At 34.7% G+C, this 16,702-nt stretch overlaps 1 protein-coding gene across 3 annotated transcripts in view; it reads left to right on the forward strand.

Moving 5' to 3' along the window:
- The window catches only part of LCORL (ligand dependent nuclear receptor corepressor like), an 89,290-nt gene that overhangs the window by 65,685 nt on the left and 6,903 nt on the right, over positions 1 to 16,702 (forward strand). Inside the window, exon 7 of one of the 3 annotated variants that reach the window (XM_068943290.1) lies at positions 85 to 4,973. In XM_068943290.1, coding sequence (XP_068799391.1) covers positions 85 to 4,973 — 4,889 coding nt within the window. Of the gene's footprint in view, positions 1 to 84; positions 5,142 to 16,702 lie in introns of those variants that run through there. The other 2 variants (XM_068943291.1, XM_068943289.1) reach the window with 2 other exon arrangements.

Here is a 16,702-nt window from a genome sequence, read left to right on the forward strand (position 1 = left end):
TCTTGAGTTTAACCATTATAACAGACATTATATATGGTATTTTACTGTAATTTATGTTTTGTTTTGATTTGTTTTCGTTTCCAGTTCAAGTTCAACTGCTGATGCAAAATCAGAGGAAACAGCTAATTTGGAAAAAAGAAAATCAACATTAAACAAAGTTTTGGAGTCTTTTTGTTCGTATCACTGGCAACAGACTTTGGCCATGTTAAAATTTTTAATAGAAGATGAAAATGTTTCTGTAGTTTGCAGTTGCAAGCAAACACATTTTGTCCACTCTGAAACTTCCAGTTCTCTCACTGAAGACGATGTTCACGTTTCATTTTGCAATTGCAATGGACATATGCTGACAAAAAGGTGCTGTTTACAAAATCAAAGACCAAATGCTTGTTTACCACCTCTGTCTGTCTGTATTAAAGATTTCCATTGTTTGTCATGCCAAGCTGTAGCAATTGGATGTATTAAGACAGTGGTGAACAAAGCATGTAGTTCTCATAGGTACTGTGCTGAACAATTGCAAAACTGTAACAACAGGCATTCTGCAAAAGCAGCAGCATGTACATCTTCCTCCACTAAGGACTGTGATGTGCTGAACAGCATTAAAAATTCGAGTAGATCTCGCAGCCCATCACCACCTCCACTATCACCTGTACAGAGTAAAGAATTTGAAACATTGGAAGGATCAGTTACAGATTTTCCAACTTTAGACAACAACAAGCTTGAAATATCCATCAACCAGCCTCCATCCCTCTTGCCAGCTGAAGAAAACAATGGAAAATCTGAATATGAAGGTAAAACATGCAGAGGAAAAGTGGCTGAATATTCAGACGGACTATTGCTATCAGCAGATCAGGAAAGCAGCAGTTACTATATAAATCCCGAGAAGTTTGAGAAAGGTGAGCATTCTGCCATTTTTCAAGATTTAATGGACCGTATTAATGAAAAATTAAAATCAATAGAAACTACAGATATAGCAACAAATCTTGTAAAATTTTCTAGCAGTGACAGGGCACCAGAAAATGATGTGAAGTTGGGAGACTTCATAACCTCTCTCTTGCATAATGCTAAGGCAAGTGATTACAGTTTTATGGAATTACTTAGCCAACATGATAAACAAATGGAAAATAAAATTATCCAAACAAGATTTCGCAAGCGTCAGGAAACTTTATTTGCAATGTATAATTCTCCTGATTCACCATTCATTCGACGACAGTCTTTGCAAATCAAGAGGGAACTTGCAAGCCTTGATGAAACTCTTATAAGAAAAAAGTCAACTTTTGAGAGAAATGCCAAGAAAACTACAAAAAATTTTGATAAGATATGCCCAAACAAAAGAGGCAGCTTTACTGCAATAGAAGATAAAGCTTTGCAAGATCTTGAAAGCAATCCATGTATGAATTGCCAAAGCAAACCAATGTGCTTTCCAGTACACCAACCAGAATCTTTCAAACTACCTCTTCCTGATTTTCAGAGCAGCTCTGGCTTTCTAGCTCTTTCAGAAAACAGTACTATTGCAGCCAATCAGATGAACTTTGCAAAAACACAAGGAGATTTTGCAACCATAAAAGAGACTGATCAGATGTCTCTGAAGGAGGAAGGCGAGAGAATCCTGGGCAGAACTAAACGTAACATTGTGCCCCCTGGATGGTACTCTGTGTATGTAACAAACAATATCGTATTTGGAAAATCATCCAAAGCAAAAAAGTCTTTAGAAAGTTTGGAAAAAATGAAAATAAAGAAGGATGGTCACACTGAAAGATGTGACAGAAGTATAAGCAAAATTGTGAGAAACACAAATCTACAAGTTGTTGTAGAGCGTTTAGAAGATACAATAAACTTAGCCAAAAAGACTAACAACCCATTGTTGGATAGTTACAAAATAAGCCAAAAATTTAAAGATTGTGCTTATGAGCATGTTATGAACCCAGCTGTTAGGAGTGGCTTACCTTTCAGTCTGAGTGAAACAAGATGCACAGGACAGAGTTTCCTTCCACATTCACATGCGCCTAGCAGCAGTAAAACCACAGCTGTGTGTGTAACAACAAATAAGAAAGAAGTGGTTATAGATCAAGAAATTAATGACAGCCTTTTGAAATCTTCATCCTTTGATTCATCCAGTTCAACTTCCAGTAATGGCGACTTGCATACAGCTTCCGAAGCTGGAGAGATCTCATCTCCCTTAAACTACTCTAGTCCTATTAAGCTTATGTTTGTCTCAGAGGTTAATAGTAGTGAAGGAGTCAAATATACTTTGACATCTGCAACTGCATCTTCTAGAGCAAATACAGATATTTGTTTGTTTCAGGGGCACACAAACACTATGTTAGAAGAACAGGCCACAAGAGATCTTTCTCATACGGTCTATGTTAAGGATTGTAATCACAATGAAAATGGCACTAAGGAGGAATCAAACTGCATTTATGTAGAAGCAAATACAGGCTCTTGTGCCATTGGTCAAACTAACTCAAATAATTTTAATCAAAATGAAGAAACTGTGGAGCAATCAGGCAGTAGCAGTGAATTGGTTTTAAAAAGAAAACCTGGTAGACCAAAGAAAATAGGTCCTCAAGTTGTAAAGCAGATTAAGAGACCTATTGGACGACCTCCAAAGCCAAAAACAGGCTTAACTGAAAGTACAGAACGTAGAGCTGAACTTAGCAGTGGTGGAAAAGGTACGAAATTTGATGGAGCGGTAATGGAAGAAGTTAGCAGTAACAAAAATATTATTGTGACAGTTGTTTTTGGAAGGTCCAGAAGAACCAAAAGACATGTTTCTGAAGGTAACCTAAATGTAATCAGCCTTCTGCCTACACAACACACTGATTCTAATTTTGCCAGTGACCATAGTAAAGCGAGGCAAAAGGCAGAAACTGAAAATGCTTTGACTGAAATAGTAAAAGCCTTACAGAATTCTGCTACGGAAAATGAGGTCTCTGGTTATGACTATATTAGACCTATCAAGAGTAACCCAGCATCACCACATCCTTGCAGCAATGTTATACGGCCAGTTAAGAAACCTTTAACAACCATTCGAAAACCTGGTAGACCAGCAAAAGTTAAAATCTCTGGCATATCAGTGACTGTTAATAGATTTTCACCTCAGGAAAGAAAAGTGAGTATTAGCAACTGTTTGCCTCCTTTGCAACAACAGAATATGTTAGGAAAAAACATACCACAGGAGAAAAGCAATCAACTGTACAATAAAATGGGTCAAGTAAAGAGCATTCAGAAAGATTCTAGAAAGGATGGATCAGACAGTGTTATTACAACAGTGTCAAGAAAAGGTGAAATTCCACTGAGACATTCTGTCAGAAACAGAAAACCCTCACTTCACTTTTTACATTCATTAGCATCTTCTAGCGCGTTTACTTGTAGAAGTGCCTTGCTACATAAATCTTATAAACTCCATTTGAGAAAAGCTAAAGATCAAAAGGATAAACAGAGGCAGTCAAATCAGAGCATAGCATCCAAAGATACCTCAGAAGTGAGAAATTCAGGGAATGCAAAAAAGGGTCCTGAGGATGATGAATTCAGGCCTATTAATGAAGTATCATCAGATCCCATTTTTTCATCGAATCCTTCTCTCAGGTGGTGGGCTACTTCCACTTCAAGTGACACTTTGTTGGAAGAACTGAATAGTAGATTTGAACAGATAACTAATACCTGGTTGCGAGTGGGGGGAAATGAGTTTGATAAATGTATATGTGAAAAAAGGGATCCCATTGAACAAGACTGTAACACTGAAATGTCAAATCCTTTAGAATCCTGCCTTGTAGAACTTGAAACGTCACCTATAAAAATGCTTTTTCAGAAAAAGTGTAATATGAATGAACTCTGTACCTGGTTTATGCAAACTACAGAAACACAGTCTCTCTCTCTAGTGAGAAAGGCAAATGCTCGCAATCCTTTAGAAGTAGTTAATACCAGAGAGATAAAGATGGAAACTAAACAATCTGATCTTAGTACTTGCCCTTTCAGAAAGCACTTTAAAAAGTTTGCACTATCTTCTCCTTCAAAACCAGCAGGGAAATTACAAATATTACATAACATGGTCAGCTCTCCAGTCTTAAGCATGAAAAGTAATTTCACGTTAGCCAGATTAAAAAGAAGTGAATTTAAGAAGTTACAACACGATAGGTGGGGACAAACAAAAAAGCTATATGCCCAGGCTCCAGGAGGCTGGAAATCAAAAAAGAAAAATTTACAGTTCTTTTGCCAAAGCCAGTTGTTTAAAAGTACAAGTGGGGAAACCAGTGATGAAATGTCTGAGCTCCAGGAAAAAAATACAGTAGAAATCCAGACCACTGAAACTTTGGTGGAATCTGAGAGTAGTCTCTTGCCAACGGGAAATGAAGCCAGAGGTGCATTTATCCAACAGATGGTGGGATCTTCTGACTTTAACCCACATCCTGCTTTAGCAAATATACTTAAATCACATGCAGAGACAAATGGAACAATTTGTAGCCAACAAAATGTTAGAAAAGAACAAAGCCAAGATAAACTGTTTCAAAATGCATGGAAAGCCAAAACCTTTAGAGATTGTAGAATATTTCTGAGAAAAATCAACCATATTGAGCAGCACAATTCATTTAAGTTAAATAATATCATTTATTCTCCTGAAGTTGTTGAAAGTAAGAACAATCAGGCCTATATGGAAGAAAAAAGACATCCTCTTTTAAGGTCCCATTCCACTAAGCAAAATGCATTAAAGAAACAAGAAAATGAAATGGAAACAGCTAAAGGAAATAATGCTTCCAAAGTGACTGAAAGGCTGGATGACCAGTTTAACAGCAGAAAATTTAGTAGTGGTGTAAACCACGATGATAATCCTGCTGGTAATTCTGAAGTTCTTATCAGAATAAACAAAAGAAAAAGTCCACAATGGGAGACAACAGATACAAATATAAGGAAAAGGCATAAGAGACAATCATGCAATAGTGGACAAATGGCAACTTATTACCCAAAGTACCAACTAGGTAAGTTCTTGTTCCCCCCTTCACCTTAAAACTGTAAACTTAAAGAATTGGATAAATCAAGCAACTAGGCACTTAGGATATTTTTTATTGCATGATATTCGTTTTAATTTTGGAAAAGTAATAAAATTAACATTTTATAGCCTCAGAATAGTACAGAAAGTGCAATTTTAAAATGTATATAATAATTTACAATGGTGTCTTTCAACTGCAATAGATGTATTGCATTCTATTATGGCTATTAATGGCATACCAAGATGGAGGAAAAAGAGCTAACTAATATAATTCAGACAGACAACAAATTAAGTTCTGACGTATCTTAAGTCAGGAGCAGCTGGTTATTGATTTCAAGAGGAACATAATTTCATTCCACTGTGTAGTTTCTGATATTATGAGAAAGAATTAATTATAAAATGAAGCAGAAACTCAGTGCATTAACATATAATTGTAAAACAATAAACATTTTTTGTCATTTAATGATTTCTAGTGTAAATCTGTAATGGATTTATAATTAAATAGTAACATTTATAATGGATTTATAATTAAAATAGCAATCACTACTGTATACTTCTGAGAAGTATTCATTCGATCCGTTTCAGTGTCAGTTCAATGCCAAATGAAATCTGCTGACTCTAAGGGGTTTGTTGTATTGACTCCTTACAGAACAATTTCAAATATGAAATTATTCTAGTCAAGTACAACATAAAATCACCATGCTGAGTGTATTTGTTTGGAATACTTTTAGGCTGGTCTGAAATTAAATCCATTTTTTAAAGCAGGATATTTACAACACATTGTTTTACAACTGTGAACTCAGAAAGGCCACTTAAAAGAGGTCCACTTGGGAAATTATTTTTTCTTTTAAGTGAAGAGAACTCCTTAAACAGAAGTTTCAGCTTATTTTAATAAAATAACTGAGGTATTAAATACTCACCAAAGCAGAAGAAGGTTCTACAATAGGAATTATATTACTGCAGAAGTATTAATTTATAGAAACAATAATGTATTAGCTAATCTAATTATGTTGCCCAGAGGATAAAAAAAAAAAAAATTATTCAAAACATCAGAACAAAATCTGGTGTCCCTCTTTGTATTCCATATTGAAGAAAACTCTCCATGATGATGAACTGAATGGTTAAGTTAAGTTGTAATGTAAACAATATTATGGCTACTACAATATTATATACTATGTCTTTTGTGCTTTATGTAATGTATGAAATTCTTTGTATTAAGCTCATTAAGTATAATCCTACTTTCCACAAGTACGAGGTTTTTTAATATATATTTCTGCTGTTATTTTGTATTTTAATTCACTGATTTGGGGCCAAATGCAACATGAAAGCTTGTTTTTATGAAGTTCAAACCTTGAAACAGGATTGCTATAAAAAGGCCAGAACTAGAAAGGGAAAGGGTAACATATATCCATTCTTGTTTGCAAATGAAGAAAGAGCTCTCTCATACTTCATTTTATTTCATAATTTTGACTGTAGTCAAGAAAATTTTGCATTCAAATTATCTTTAAACTTTTTCTTACTGTAACAATGTAAGAACTATTACTGTCGTGTGGTCTCCTCTTAGTTCCAATTGGGACTCATAATTTTATTTACCTGATAACTTTCCTCCTTCAGTTTTGAATCTTTAGGAAATCTGATAACTATTTTAGGATTTTACATTGTTTCATTTTCAATTTTTGTTATTTCCCCTTTTTACTCATAGTTTCTCATATCAATTGTTGTCTTTGTATGACAGAAAGTGCACTGGTAAAAGAAATGTTAAACCTAGAGACAAAGAATTGTGATTGTGGAACTTTCTCCAAGCTTGTGACCCCAAAGCTTTCTGGGGGAACTGTTGCAGTGTCCAGGGGTTGTCTGATACAGAAAAGGATGTCTTCTCTTGGCATGTTGATTCAGCTTTGTGTATACTGTCTGCACTTGCCAAGGAAATCATATAAACATTTTTAGTCAAGCATACAGTTCCTGGCTAAAAAGGAGGAATATGATTTCTTGTTGTGCATGCATGCGTCTCCAAACATAACTCCTGCATCTGGAAGTTTTATGCACATGAAACCATTATTCATTCATATGTTCTTTGGATTGCATTTTTGTTGATGTTTGATGATGATAATTTATATCATTGTTCTGTTACCATGTTTGAAATGCTGTTATATACACGTTTATGATAAATATTTAAAGTTTTTCTTGGAGTGTGATTGATCTGGGTGTCTTACCGAATATTGTTGAAAAGTGTTGTGATGCTCTTTTACTGTGAAGCACTGAGGCAAGTAGACAGAATGTTAGCAAATTGTGCATACCCAACTTTCACTGTACAAGCAGAATAGGGGCAACTGAATTCCTAAGATCAAGATAGTACCAAGCAACTCGAAGTAGCCTTGCATTCAATCTCGCAACAGAAGAGATTTGATCACTTTTTTATAATGTTTTTTTCAGAGTAAGGTGGATGTGAGATACAGTGGTGCATGTTTTTGACAATACTTGGCTTGTGAACTTTTGTTTCAACCATGCGTTCGATTTGCTGAGGGCAAAAAAAATACTGTAAATCTGTGATCTGACCATGGTCATTATTTACTTTGGGAATAATGAAACATTATTTACTGTCTATGGCAGCAAAGAAAATCATGTAAGCCTTCTTTTAGGAAAGCGCTTATGTTTCTTTCCATGAGGATGGTTCATTGTGTTTCCCTCAATGTTACTGAAGACCACATTCAGCTGCTTGGCCATAGCAGAGACAAAAAGGCTTCAAGAGAACCGAGCTAAAATCAGAGGAACTGTTGTCCTATGATAAAATGGGACATGATAAAAGACTCCATTTTAGGAACTTAGCATATAAAAAATATTTTATTATTTCCTTCAGGAGAAGGCATGGATTTATCAGAATCCCAAAGAGAGCTGTGGACCTACCACAGCGGCAGGCGGTGTCACATGCTCTGATAATAAGACATGCTGTATTGTGCCTCTTCATATCAGGGTGGGAGCTCACATGAAAAAGCTTTTAAAAATCAATTCTGATCACTTGAAGCTAGAATATTTTCTTCATTTAGTATGAACTTTTTCATTTTCTCCCTTATAATGTGTCTGTTGGGCAAGTAGTCTGGAGTTTTGGGAAAATATCTATTCTGTTTGTTCACAGAGGATTTAAAAATTCAATTTTAATTTTTTATTCAATTTGAATGATGTTTTTAAATGCTGTCTTAATGAGATAAAGTTAGCTCAGTGCTTAAAATGAGGATTTGCTAATCTATGTAATCATTTCAAAGATGAATACAAGATTAAGGAGTCTAAGTGAAAAGTAGGCATTGTATTTTTATGAGTCTAACCGGACTCTTGACTTTGCATGTAAAGTAATATCTATTTTAATATATTAATATGCCAACAGTCAAGAGTTTTCTCAACTTTTACTTGCCTTACCTGAAATATTCTTAAAACTGAAAGGCTATATTGTATGTACCTTTTGTACATACATATATATATAAGTATGGTATTAATATTCCGGTATGGTTGCTCACTTGTATTACAGTAGTGCAATCTGGTTGAGATAAGCTTCTGCAATGTGAATCGCTCTACAACTACAGTGGAAGACGACATTAGTCCCACACCAATGATCTAGTGACAAAAACAAGTTTTTTTAGCAAGTCTCTCAAGCTTTCTATTTCATGAGGGAGCACATTCTACTCTCCTGCTGTGGAACAAATTTACAATATTAGGTCACCTAAAACGCAAAAAGAGACATACTGAAACAGTCATTAAATCTTTTGCTTTTGAGAAAACATTTTCAACAGCCATGTCTTAGCTCTTTTCTCAAAGGCTTTTCACCAGAAGCATTACTTGACTTCAGCATAAGTTTCACCTGCGATGCAGAGTAAGCAGATGGAGCTTTTTATAACTAATTGTCAGCAAGGAAGTTACTTTTTTGCAGATAGCCGTAAAACAAACTAAGCAAAATAATAGAAAACATAGAAAAAATATTGGCATTCTCAGTAAGTGGACCGTTTTAATGCAGAAGTGTAAAAGCAGAAATGTAAACTTGATATATAGTTGACTAAACATATTTAATAAATCCAGGGTCATTTAATGAACTCAGTGGCCTTTTCCTCATTGCTCTTAATGCAGCCATGGCAACTGTAATGCTACACTCAAATACTCCATCTTTTTTAACATCTTTTTGACATCTTTTTAAACTCCACATGCCAAGTGCAGTGATACAGCCTTTCCTCCCCTTGTGTTTCCTCTCTCATCATGTGATCTAGTGTACTAGATCAGTAAAAGGTTGAGAGGTGTATACATTTTGGGTGCTGTTTTAAGGAGGGCTGGTTTACATGTTGCCTTGGGGTACGCTGTTCCTTAAGTTATCATGAGGATTTGGAGCTAAGGATTTTTAATCTGGCTTATCTGAACTATAGACTTCTTTTAAAGAACACAACTCTGAAGTCTTTCAATAGTTTACTGGCATGTTCATTAAGCCTTTGTATATGACCCAGGGTTATACATAAGGGTTCTATTCAGTATTGCCTCATTATTTTTTTTATAGTTGATATACTCACATTTGGTTTCCAGAAAAACTGAGAAACTCATTCTCGTCTTTTCCGGTTTGCCCTCAGTCCTGAGGAAATTATTGTTAGACTTTTTAGCTTTCTTTAGGCAAATATAATAACACTATATAAATATGGTTTCTGTATTTTTGCTTAAGCCTTCCTCCAGAAGAAAAAACAGGAGTTTTCCCAGCCCTGCATGTTGAAAATATAACAAGTCCATATGCCTTTTAAAATCCTGTCTTCTGTTAAGAGTTTAGTACCCTAAGGAGTACAGTTGATGTTAGATGCTCAGGAAAAGGATAGGTGTCAAACAAGACAGCCTGTGATGGCAAAACTTGTTTGTACAAAGTATATTCTTAAGTCTTGATTGTGTATGTTAGCATAGATTTTGCTATAATTCTGCTAGTAATTGCTCACAAGTTGTAAAATAAAAAATTCTCGGTTTTTGAAACTAATTTGATAAACGGTGTTTCAGAAAGAAAAAAAATATCTTAAATATCTTTAACCTTGAATCAGCAAGATGCTTAACTGCATGAGTAGCTCTGCAAAGTCACTGCAGCTATTCACATGTAAAGGTGATTTACTAAGCCAGATTTTAGATACTACATCTAAATTTATATAAAAAGAGTGTAAATTAGTATAAAATACTGCTTTGTAACAAACGAAGTACTCGTGTATCCTTCTGAAGAAAACAGTTTTAAATTATTTGTTCCAAATTTTCATATAATTTAGATCAATGGAATGAACAGCAAAGAAATACATGAAAATTTCTGTAGACATGATAGATTATGCAGAAAAAGAAAATTGTCTTTTTTTTAATACTGTCAATACAATAATGTGTAGTGTGACCATCACAAGAAAGGTCAGTCATAGTGAGACAATTCCACACTGCAGTGTCTTGCTGTGGGAAAATACTCCCGTTGCAGAAAGATACTTTAATCCATAGGCACATGTATGCTATGTATCTACTGTGCATTCCTATATTGTTTATACTCCAAAACTAGCCGTCTTTTTCTTGCACTGTATTTTTGTAAAGTGCCTTATACTAGAATCCGCAGTTAATTACCTTTAAAAAGTACAGAATCTAGTTTGAGAATGTGAGGTGACGGTTTATAACAGTGCTGAGAAGACCGGGCTGTTCTTTGCATGTATTCATGACTAGATTGTTTTCCTTCCTTAATTCCTCTTTATCCTAATCAAAAGATAGTTTTAGATTGTCTGTCCTTTGAGATTCAGACACCTTCTTCAGATTCTCAAGCCAAATATACTGCCATATTTATTAATTGTTTATCCTTTTGCTAACACTGTCCTTTAATTTTACTGTAATTACACAGTTGTGCCTTAAATACATGATTTAAACCGAATTTGAGACCAAGAGAAATGTTTCCACTGTTTCAAAATATTTCGGTACATATATTTTAAACATTTGTTTGCAGTGCTTATAATTTCTAAAAGCTACTAAATGTTTACCTAAGTTTAAAACAAAATTTCAGATAAGTTAGTTCATAAGATTTAGCACAATTCTCTTAAAGGATTATATTTCATTTTTGTGTTCCTCTCCCTTGCATTCATCTTGTAGCTGGAAACTGATGTAATACAAATTTTGATGCAAACTTAGTATAAATTTTAATACAGATTTTGGCAATATTTTAAGGACAGCATTTTCTTATTATAAGGCTTTTTCTCTGCCGTTTTCTTTGGGAAACATGAAGAGTAAAGACTCTCTACCCTTTAAAATGACCTTGAGTCTTTTAGTGTTCCCTAGGTTATCAAGTGTTTCGAAAAGCTTTAGACAGCCTTCAGATTCCAATTAAGCCTGATTTTTTTACAGTGATCAACAACTAATTGGATGTATCTGAATGGTTAATGATTTTAAGTGCAGCATTTTGCATTCACATACGCACAGCACTTGCAACATTATGGTTGACTTTTTTGCCCTTAGTGGTATAATTGAGTTAGCATTCTGCTCTGTGGCTGTACTGTAATGTGAAACATGATGGTGTGCTTGTGCTTGTAGCTGGCCGAGAACGCTCACGCAGTCATCACTAACAAAGCTGACTAACTAGTTATTTAAAAGATACTATTAGGTATTTTAAAATAAACAAGTCAAACGGAAGAAAGATTATTTTTGTTAACCCAGGTTATGCTTTTTAACAGATAAATCTGTTCTATGGATATGTACCTACATATTTAGGATATGTGCCCACTTACGAACTGAGAACATTTCTAATGTACCACTTTAAGAGAGCATCCTTTTCTTGAAATATTGCAAATGGAACTCAGACTAGTCTAAGTCCCAGTTTAGAAGTTAGTTGGCATTTTTAATTACTGTCTGTTTTTTGCAAGCAATTTTTATAGTGTGTTATTACAGTGTTAAAAAAGAAGTTGTTTCACTGCTCATCAAATAACTTTTAAAAATACTGAAGACTCTCTAACCCTACGATAATTATAGTATATTCCACACATTTTTATCTGGTTCCTAACCAAGTTACAACTCAAATAAAATACTTTTTTGATTGGTGGCAGTGTACCTTGATAAGGTAATGTCTGCTCTTCAGAACATCTTCTCGTTTCAGCCCCATAAGGTGTTATTTTGAATTACTTCAGTTTTCATATTTCCTCCATCTGTTATTTCTTTTTCTTACTTGCTAAACTGCCAGCTTTCAGCTGACAGACTTAGCTTTGTTCTGTACACTTGTCTTGTCATCTAACTGCTCACTTTCTGTTTTTTCCTCAATTTTTGATTTTGTCAATTTTTTTTTTTATTCTACCCCCTTTAAGTCAGACTAGCTATGTTTTCCCTGCAGCTTCCTACCCGGTTTTCCACACTCACTCTTAGAATCAGAGAAAATGCACTCACATTTTCAGAAAGGCTGATGGGCCCGAACAGTTCTGCCAGACTATTTCTCACAAATGTTTAGCTCCCATAATGAAGATTACACCATTTTCAGTGCCTATCTGTTCCAATGTTAGTTATCCCACTGCTTTTTATATATCATATTTATTTATATGTTTACAGTAATATAACATTGTTGATGTTTGCTTAATATGTGATCCAGTACAGCTCTCCACTCCTTTGCTAAAGAACAAGAACAGATATTACCTAACCTGCATTTGTATGATTGCTTATTCCCACTGTACTTCGCCATGGTCCCTGCCATTCACTCTGGACGTCGCTCCACATTCATCTGCGTTCTCTCTTCATACTTTGCTCTTCTTTCGTACCAAACTGTAGTTGATTCTCAGATCATGCATCAGCTTTTTTGGGCCAAGCTGTATGCTTGTGAGTGCCAAAACATGCTTTGAGGAGTAGTGCAGTCCAGTTTCACGCCCCGCCCTTTTTTTTTAACTTCATGTTTATGCTTGCATAATTTTGCTGTTCCACGCTCTCTTATGAGAGATTTATTATGTTATATGAGAAAGATACCAGTTAAGCTGTTTCAAAGAGTTCCTCAAATCCAGGTATGAATAAGTTTTTCTAAACAGTCACGCCTGCTTTTTAAACCCTTTCTTCTTATTGAAGATCATTTAACCTTCATGTTTTTCCTAAGATACCAAGATGCAGGTCTTTCTTTTCCAAAAGCCAGAGGTGTAAATGGACTTTGTATGCCTAATTCCATGCTTTCAGGTCTACAGCTCTGGAAAGTTTAAAATTCTAGGAAAGTTGCTCTTTCTGACCCCTTTCTCATGAAAAGTTACAGATTCTCTTCTTGTGGAACAGGTGTAGCAACTTGTATTTCTATTTTCATTTTTCATTGCTGAAGGAAGAGGACCTTTTTCTGACACTGATTTCTCATATTCTAGACATCAGCAAATGCTACTTAGATTATTCGCCCATGATCTTTGGAGTTCAAATAATGGTACTAGGTGTCTATTGCTTTAAGTTTAAGAGGATATAAATATATGTCTAGGGAGAAACTTGATACTTTATGGAGACTTAGGCTTGTTTTCTGTATTCTGTATGCTTGTTTTTTGTCAATCAATCATCTGGCAGATTATTCTATTGTTTGATGTGTTCTTTCAACAGTTGAATTCACCTGACTTCTCTTTGCATTCAGCTTTGCATTTCTTACTACAGATTATATTTAGACAGTAGTTTCACAAACATTTATGTCAATGATTGTGCCAGCTTATCCACTCCCCATCCTCTCCTTACTGCCACTTGCTCCTTTCTATCTCTGCTTTTAGGCATACACTTCCTAGTCTAAAGTTCTAGATATGTGTGAATTTGAAGAAATCCTTCTTTTGTGTATGAAATTTTTCATATTTGTCAGTTTACTATCTGTTGGCTGTGTTTATGTTATAGTTAAATAGTAGAAATGACAGAAAATTAAATAACTCATTTTCAAATTATTATTTGACCTTTTTTAATTCAGAAGTCTGGTGGCTTACAAGCCACACAGGGATTGTCTTCTCATATTTTGGAGACGAGCTCCCTCCATAACATAATTGTTTTTTGACCTCACAAAAGCAATTATGAATCAAGGAGGGACCAGTTCAAATAACAAGATTTACATGGTTGCATTCATCATAGTGTTGAGGTGGTGGTGGCCTGTTTCTCTGAGAACGGTCTGTACCAGCCTACTTCGGTCTGAACCTTAGCCTCTTTTAGCTAATTCAAACCTATTTTTAATTATGAATAAGTAGAATAACAATAATAAAAATTGATTCCAATTGATTCTAAATTCCAGCAATGCATAGAAATTGGTCATTTTTTCATGGAACGGATGATCAGAGGCAAAGATTTGTTTCACTGCAGTGCCTAGATGCTAAGAATTAATTATGTCTATCATAAAACTAATGATGCTTCTTTCAACTGTTAGTTTACTAGCTGACTTGTTTCTAAGATCTTCGACGATTGTATGCTATGAAAGATTAAGAGTTCCTAGAGTTATTTTTCCCTTAACAGGTTAAATACTGTTATCACTAATAAATTATTATCCCCTAAAATTGTATCACTTCTTCATACCCATTTCAGTGACAGCTCACATTAATAGTGTTCATTTATTCTTCAAGAGTACTGTGCCTTCTATAGACTATGCTGTAATATATATGACCACAAAGCATAGTAATTTTTTAGAAAAATACCTATCAGTTCTAAATAACTTTCTAAATCAGGCTGCTTTAAATAATTGTAACTTAAACTATCCTCAACTTTAACTATCCTCAAACCTGACAACATTTAAATCTGTCCTGTGTTTTGGGAGACCGAGCAGGATGGAGTTCCATTCTTCCATGGCTATGCAAGTCTAACAGTTTTGTGTTCTTTTTTTTTTTTTTTTTTTTTTTTGGTAAATACTGATTTCAGTTCCAGATTTTTGCTTTGAAGTTATAATGTAAACATTTTAAGTTGGCTAAAATCTGTCATGTTTAAGGGAGGGAGACAATTTTCTATAGCTGACTGGTTTTGAGGAGGAAACAATGTTATTTCTGAAAGTGCACTCTGAAACTATGTTGCGTTCCCCTTGCCAAACTTTTATTTGAAAATGCATCATGTGTGCTGTTTGATCTTATTATTGTGATGATTTCTTTGACGATGGACTTGATAGTGATATAAAAGGTGCGGCATACATGCACTGCTATATAACTTTGTCTCTGTTAGTTTAACAAAAAGCTTGAACAAGTTTAACTAGAAGCTTGAACAATGAGTGGCTATTTCAATGTAGGCCTTCAGGAAAGAGCGGTCTTCTTTTACTGATATGACAGTGCTCAGCAAGTCCCTCTTAGCCTCTTATAATTATGTTCTATATTCTTATTAACTTTCTTTTTATCCAACCTCTTGTTCTTTCCCCACTCTTTTATTCCAAGAAAACTTTTCCGAGTTAAATGTGTTTTCCGAGCAAAAGAAACTTCCATCATAATTTTGGTCTGGTACTATGACTGATTCTGACTTTTCATCATGTCTTTTCGTCTCCACTCAGTTCACCTCCTGTCTTATTTCTCTGTCCTGTTTATGGTTTTATTTTTCTTAGTACTTCAACTGTGTTAAACCTAAGTCTTATCTCTAACTTTTAAAAGCCTCCCTGGATATTGCTATCTATCTCCTTAACTCCCTTTGATCTAGTTGAGAATGCCATCTATTTCCAGGGCACTTCTTTCTCGCTCTTAGGTTCCCAAATACAGTTCCATCCACTCATGTGAAAAATATTACCTTGAATTACACTGAGAATCTAATTGAAAATGGAAATGAGACACAAAAAGATTTTTTTGTAGCTTGCTTTTTTTTTTTTTTTTGCATTTTGGCATTCTGGAAAGATAGGTTTAAATTTTGGAGGTTATGAATCTGTTTGTTCCTGTTTGGCTTACCTTATTGCCAATGCGTGTTGCATTACTGAATCAATCTCTGTATGAAAATATGCTGAGGCTTCTATAGTCATTGTATATTTTAACCTGTATATATTTTATGAGAAATGTGTGAGAAATGTTTGAGTAGTTTGTACAGAGAATTTTTTATAGTACTAGAGTTTTACTGTTTCTACACAGTAATTTTGAAGCCTCTCCGTAAAAGCTTCGAAACAGTGCTATATATCACAACTGCTGTTATATTTTTTCAAAACTGCAGTTATGTTTTCCAGGCTAAAAAAAATTTGCACATCATCAATGGTATTGTTTAACAAGTTCAGTTTGCAGAATTTTTATTGTCAGACAGGAGGAAAACAACAGTTTGACCTAGCTCAGCTAGCTGGAAGAGAGTTTTTTTTTTTTTTTTTTATTTAAGCTATCAAATGAGGGTTGAAAACGGTTTAGAAGAATATAACCCTATAATGACATTTTTCATAGTCACTTTACAGCATACAACTGCACAGTATTTGATGGTAATCTCTCTGACTGTAAATACTTGGGAGTTGCCTAACAGATAATAAACAATCCATTTGCCTACTTTTTTGTGACCATATCAATTCAGAGAGAGAGAGAGAGAGAGAGAGAGAGAGAGAGAGAGGGCTGACTCAGCAGTTGTATGCACTTGAGCTAGCCAGACTTTAACTTTGTCATTTTTATGCACTAGGTATCTATTCCTCTTGAGGAATGCAGTTCCAAACTATGCAAAAAACAAGAGGCTCAAAGAACATTATTTTCTTGTTGTGCTTGGCAGCCTATTATTTCCTCTCACTTCCTACTATTAAAGATCACTATTTCTATTATTATAACAACTTGATTTGGATAAAACTAAAGTAATAAAAGA

The sequence above is a fragment of the Struthio camelus genome, chromosome 4 (assembly GCF_040807025.1).
Source record: "Struthio camelus isolate bStrCam1 chromosome 4, bStrCam1.hap1, whole genome shotgun sequence".
NCBI lineage: Eukaryota > Metazoa > Chordata > Aves > Struthioniformes > Struthionidae > Struthio > Struthio camelus.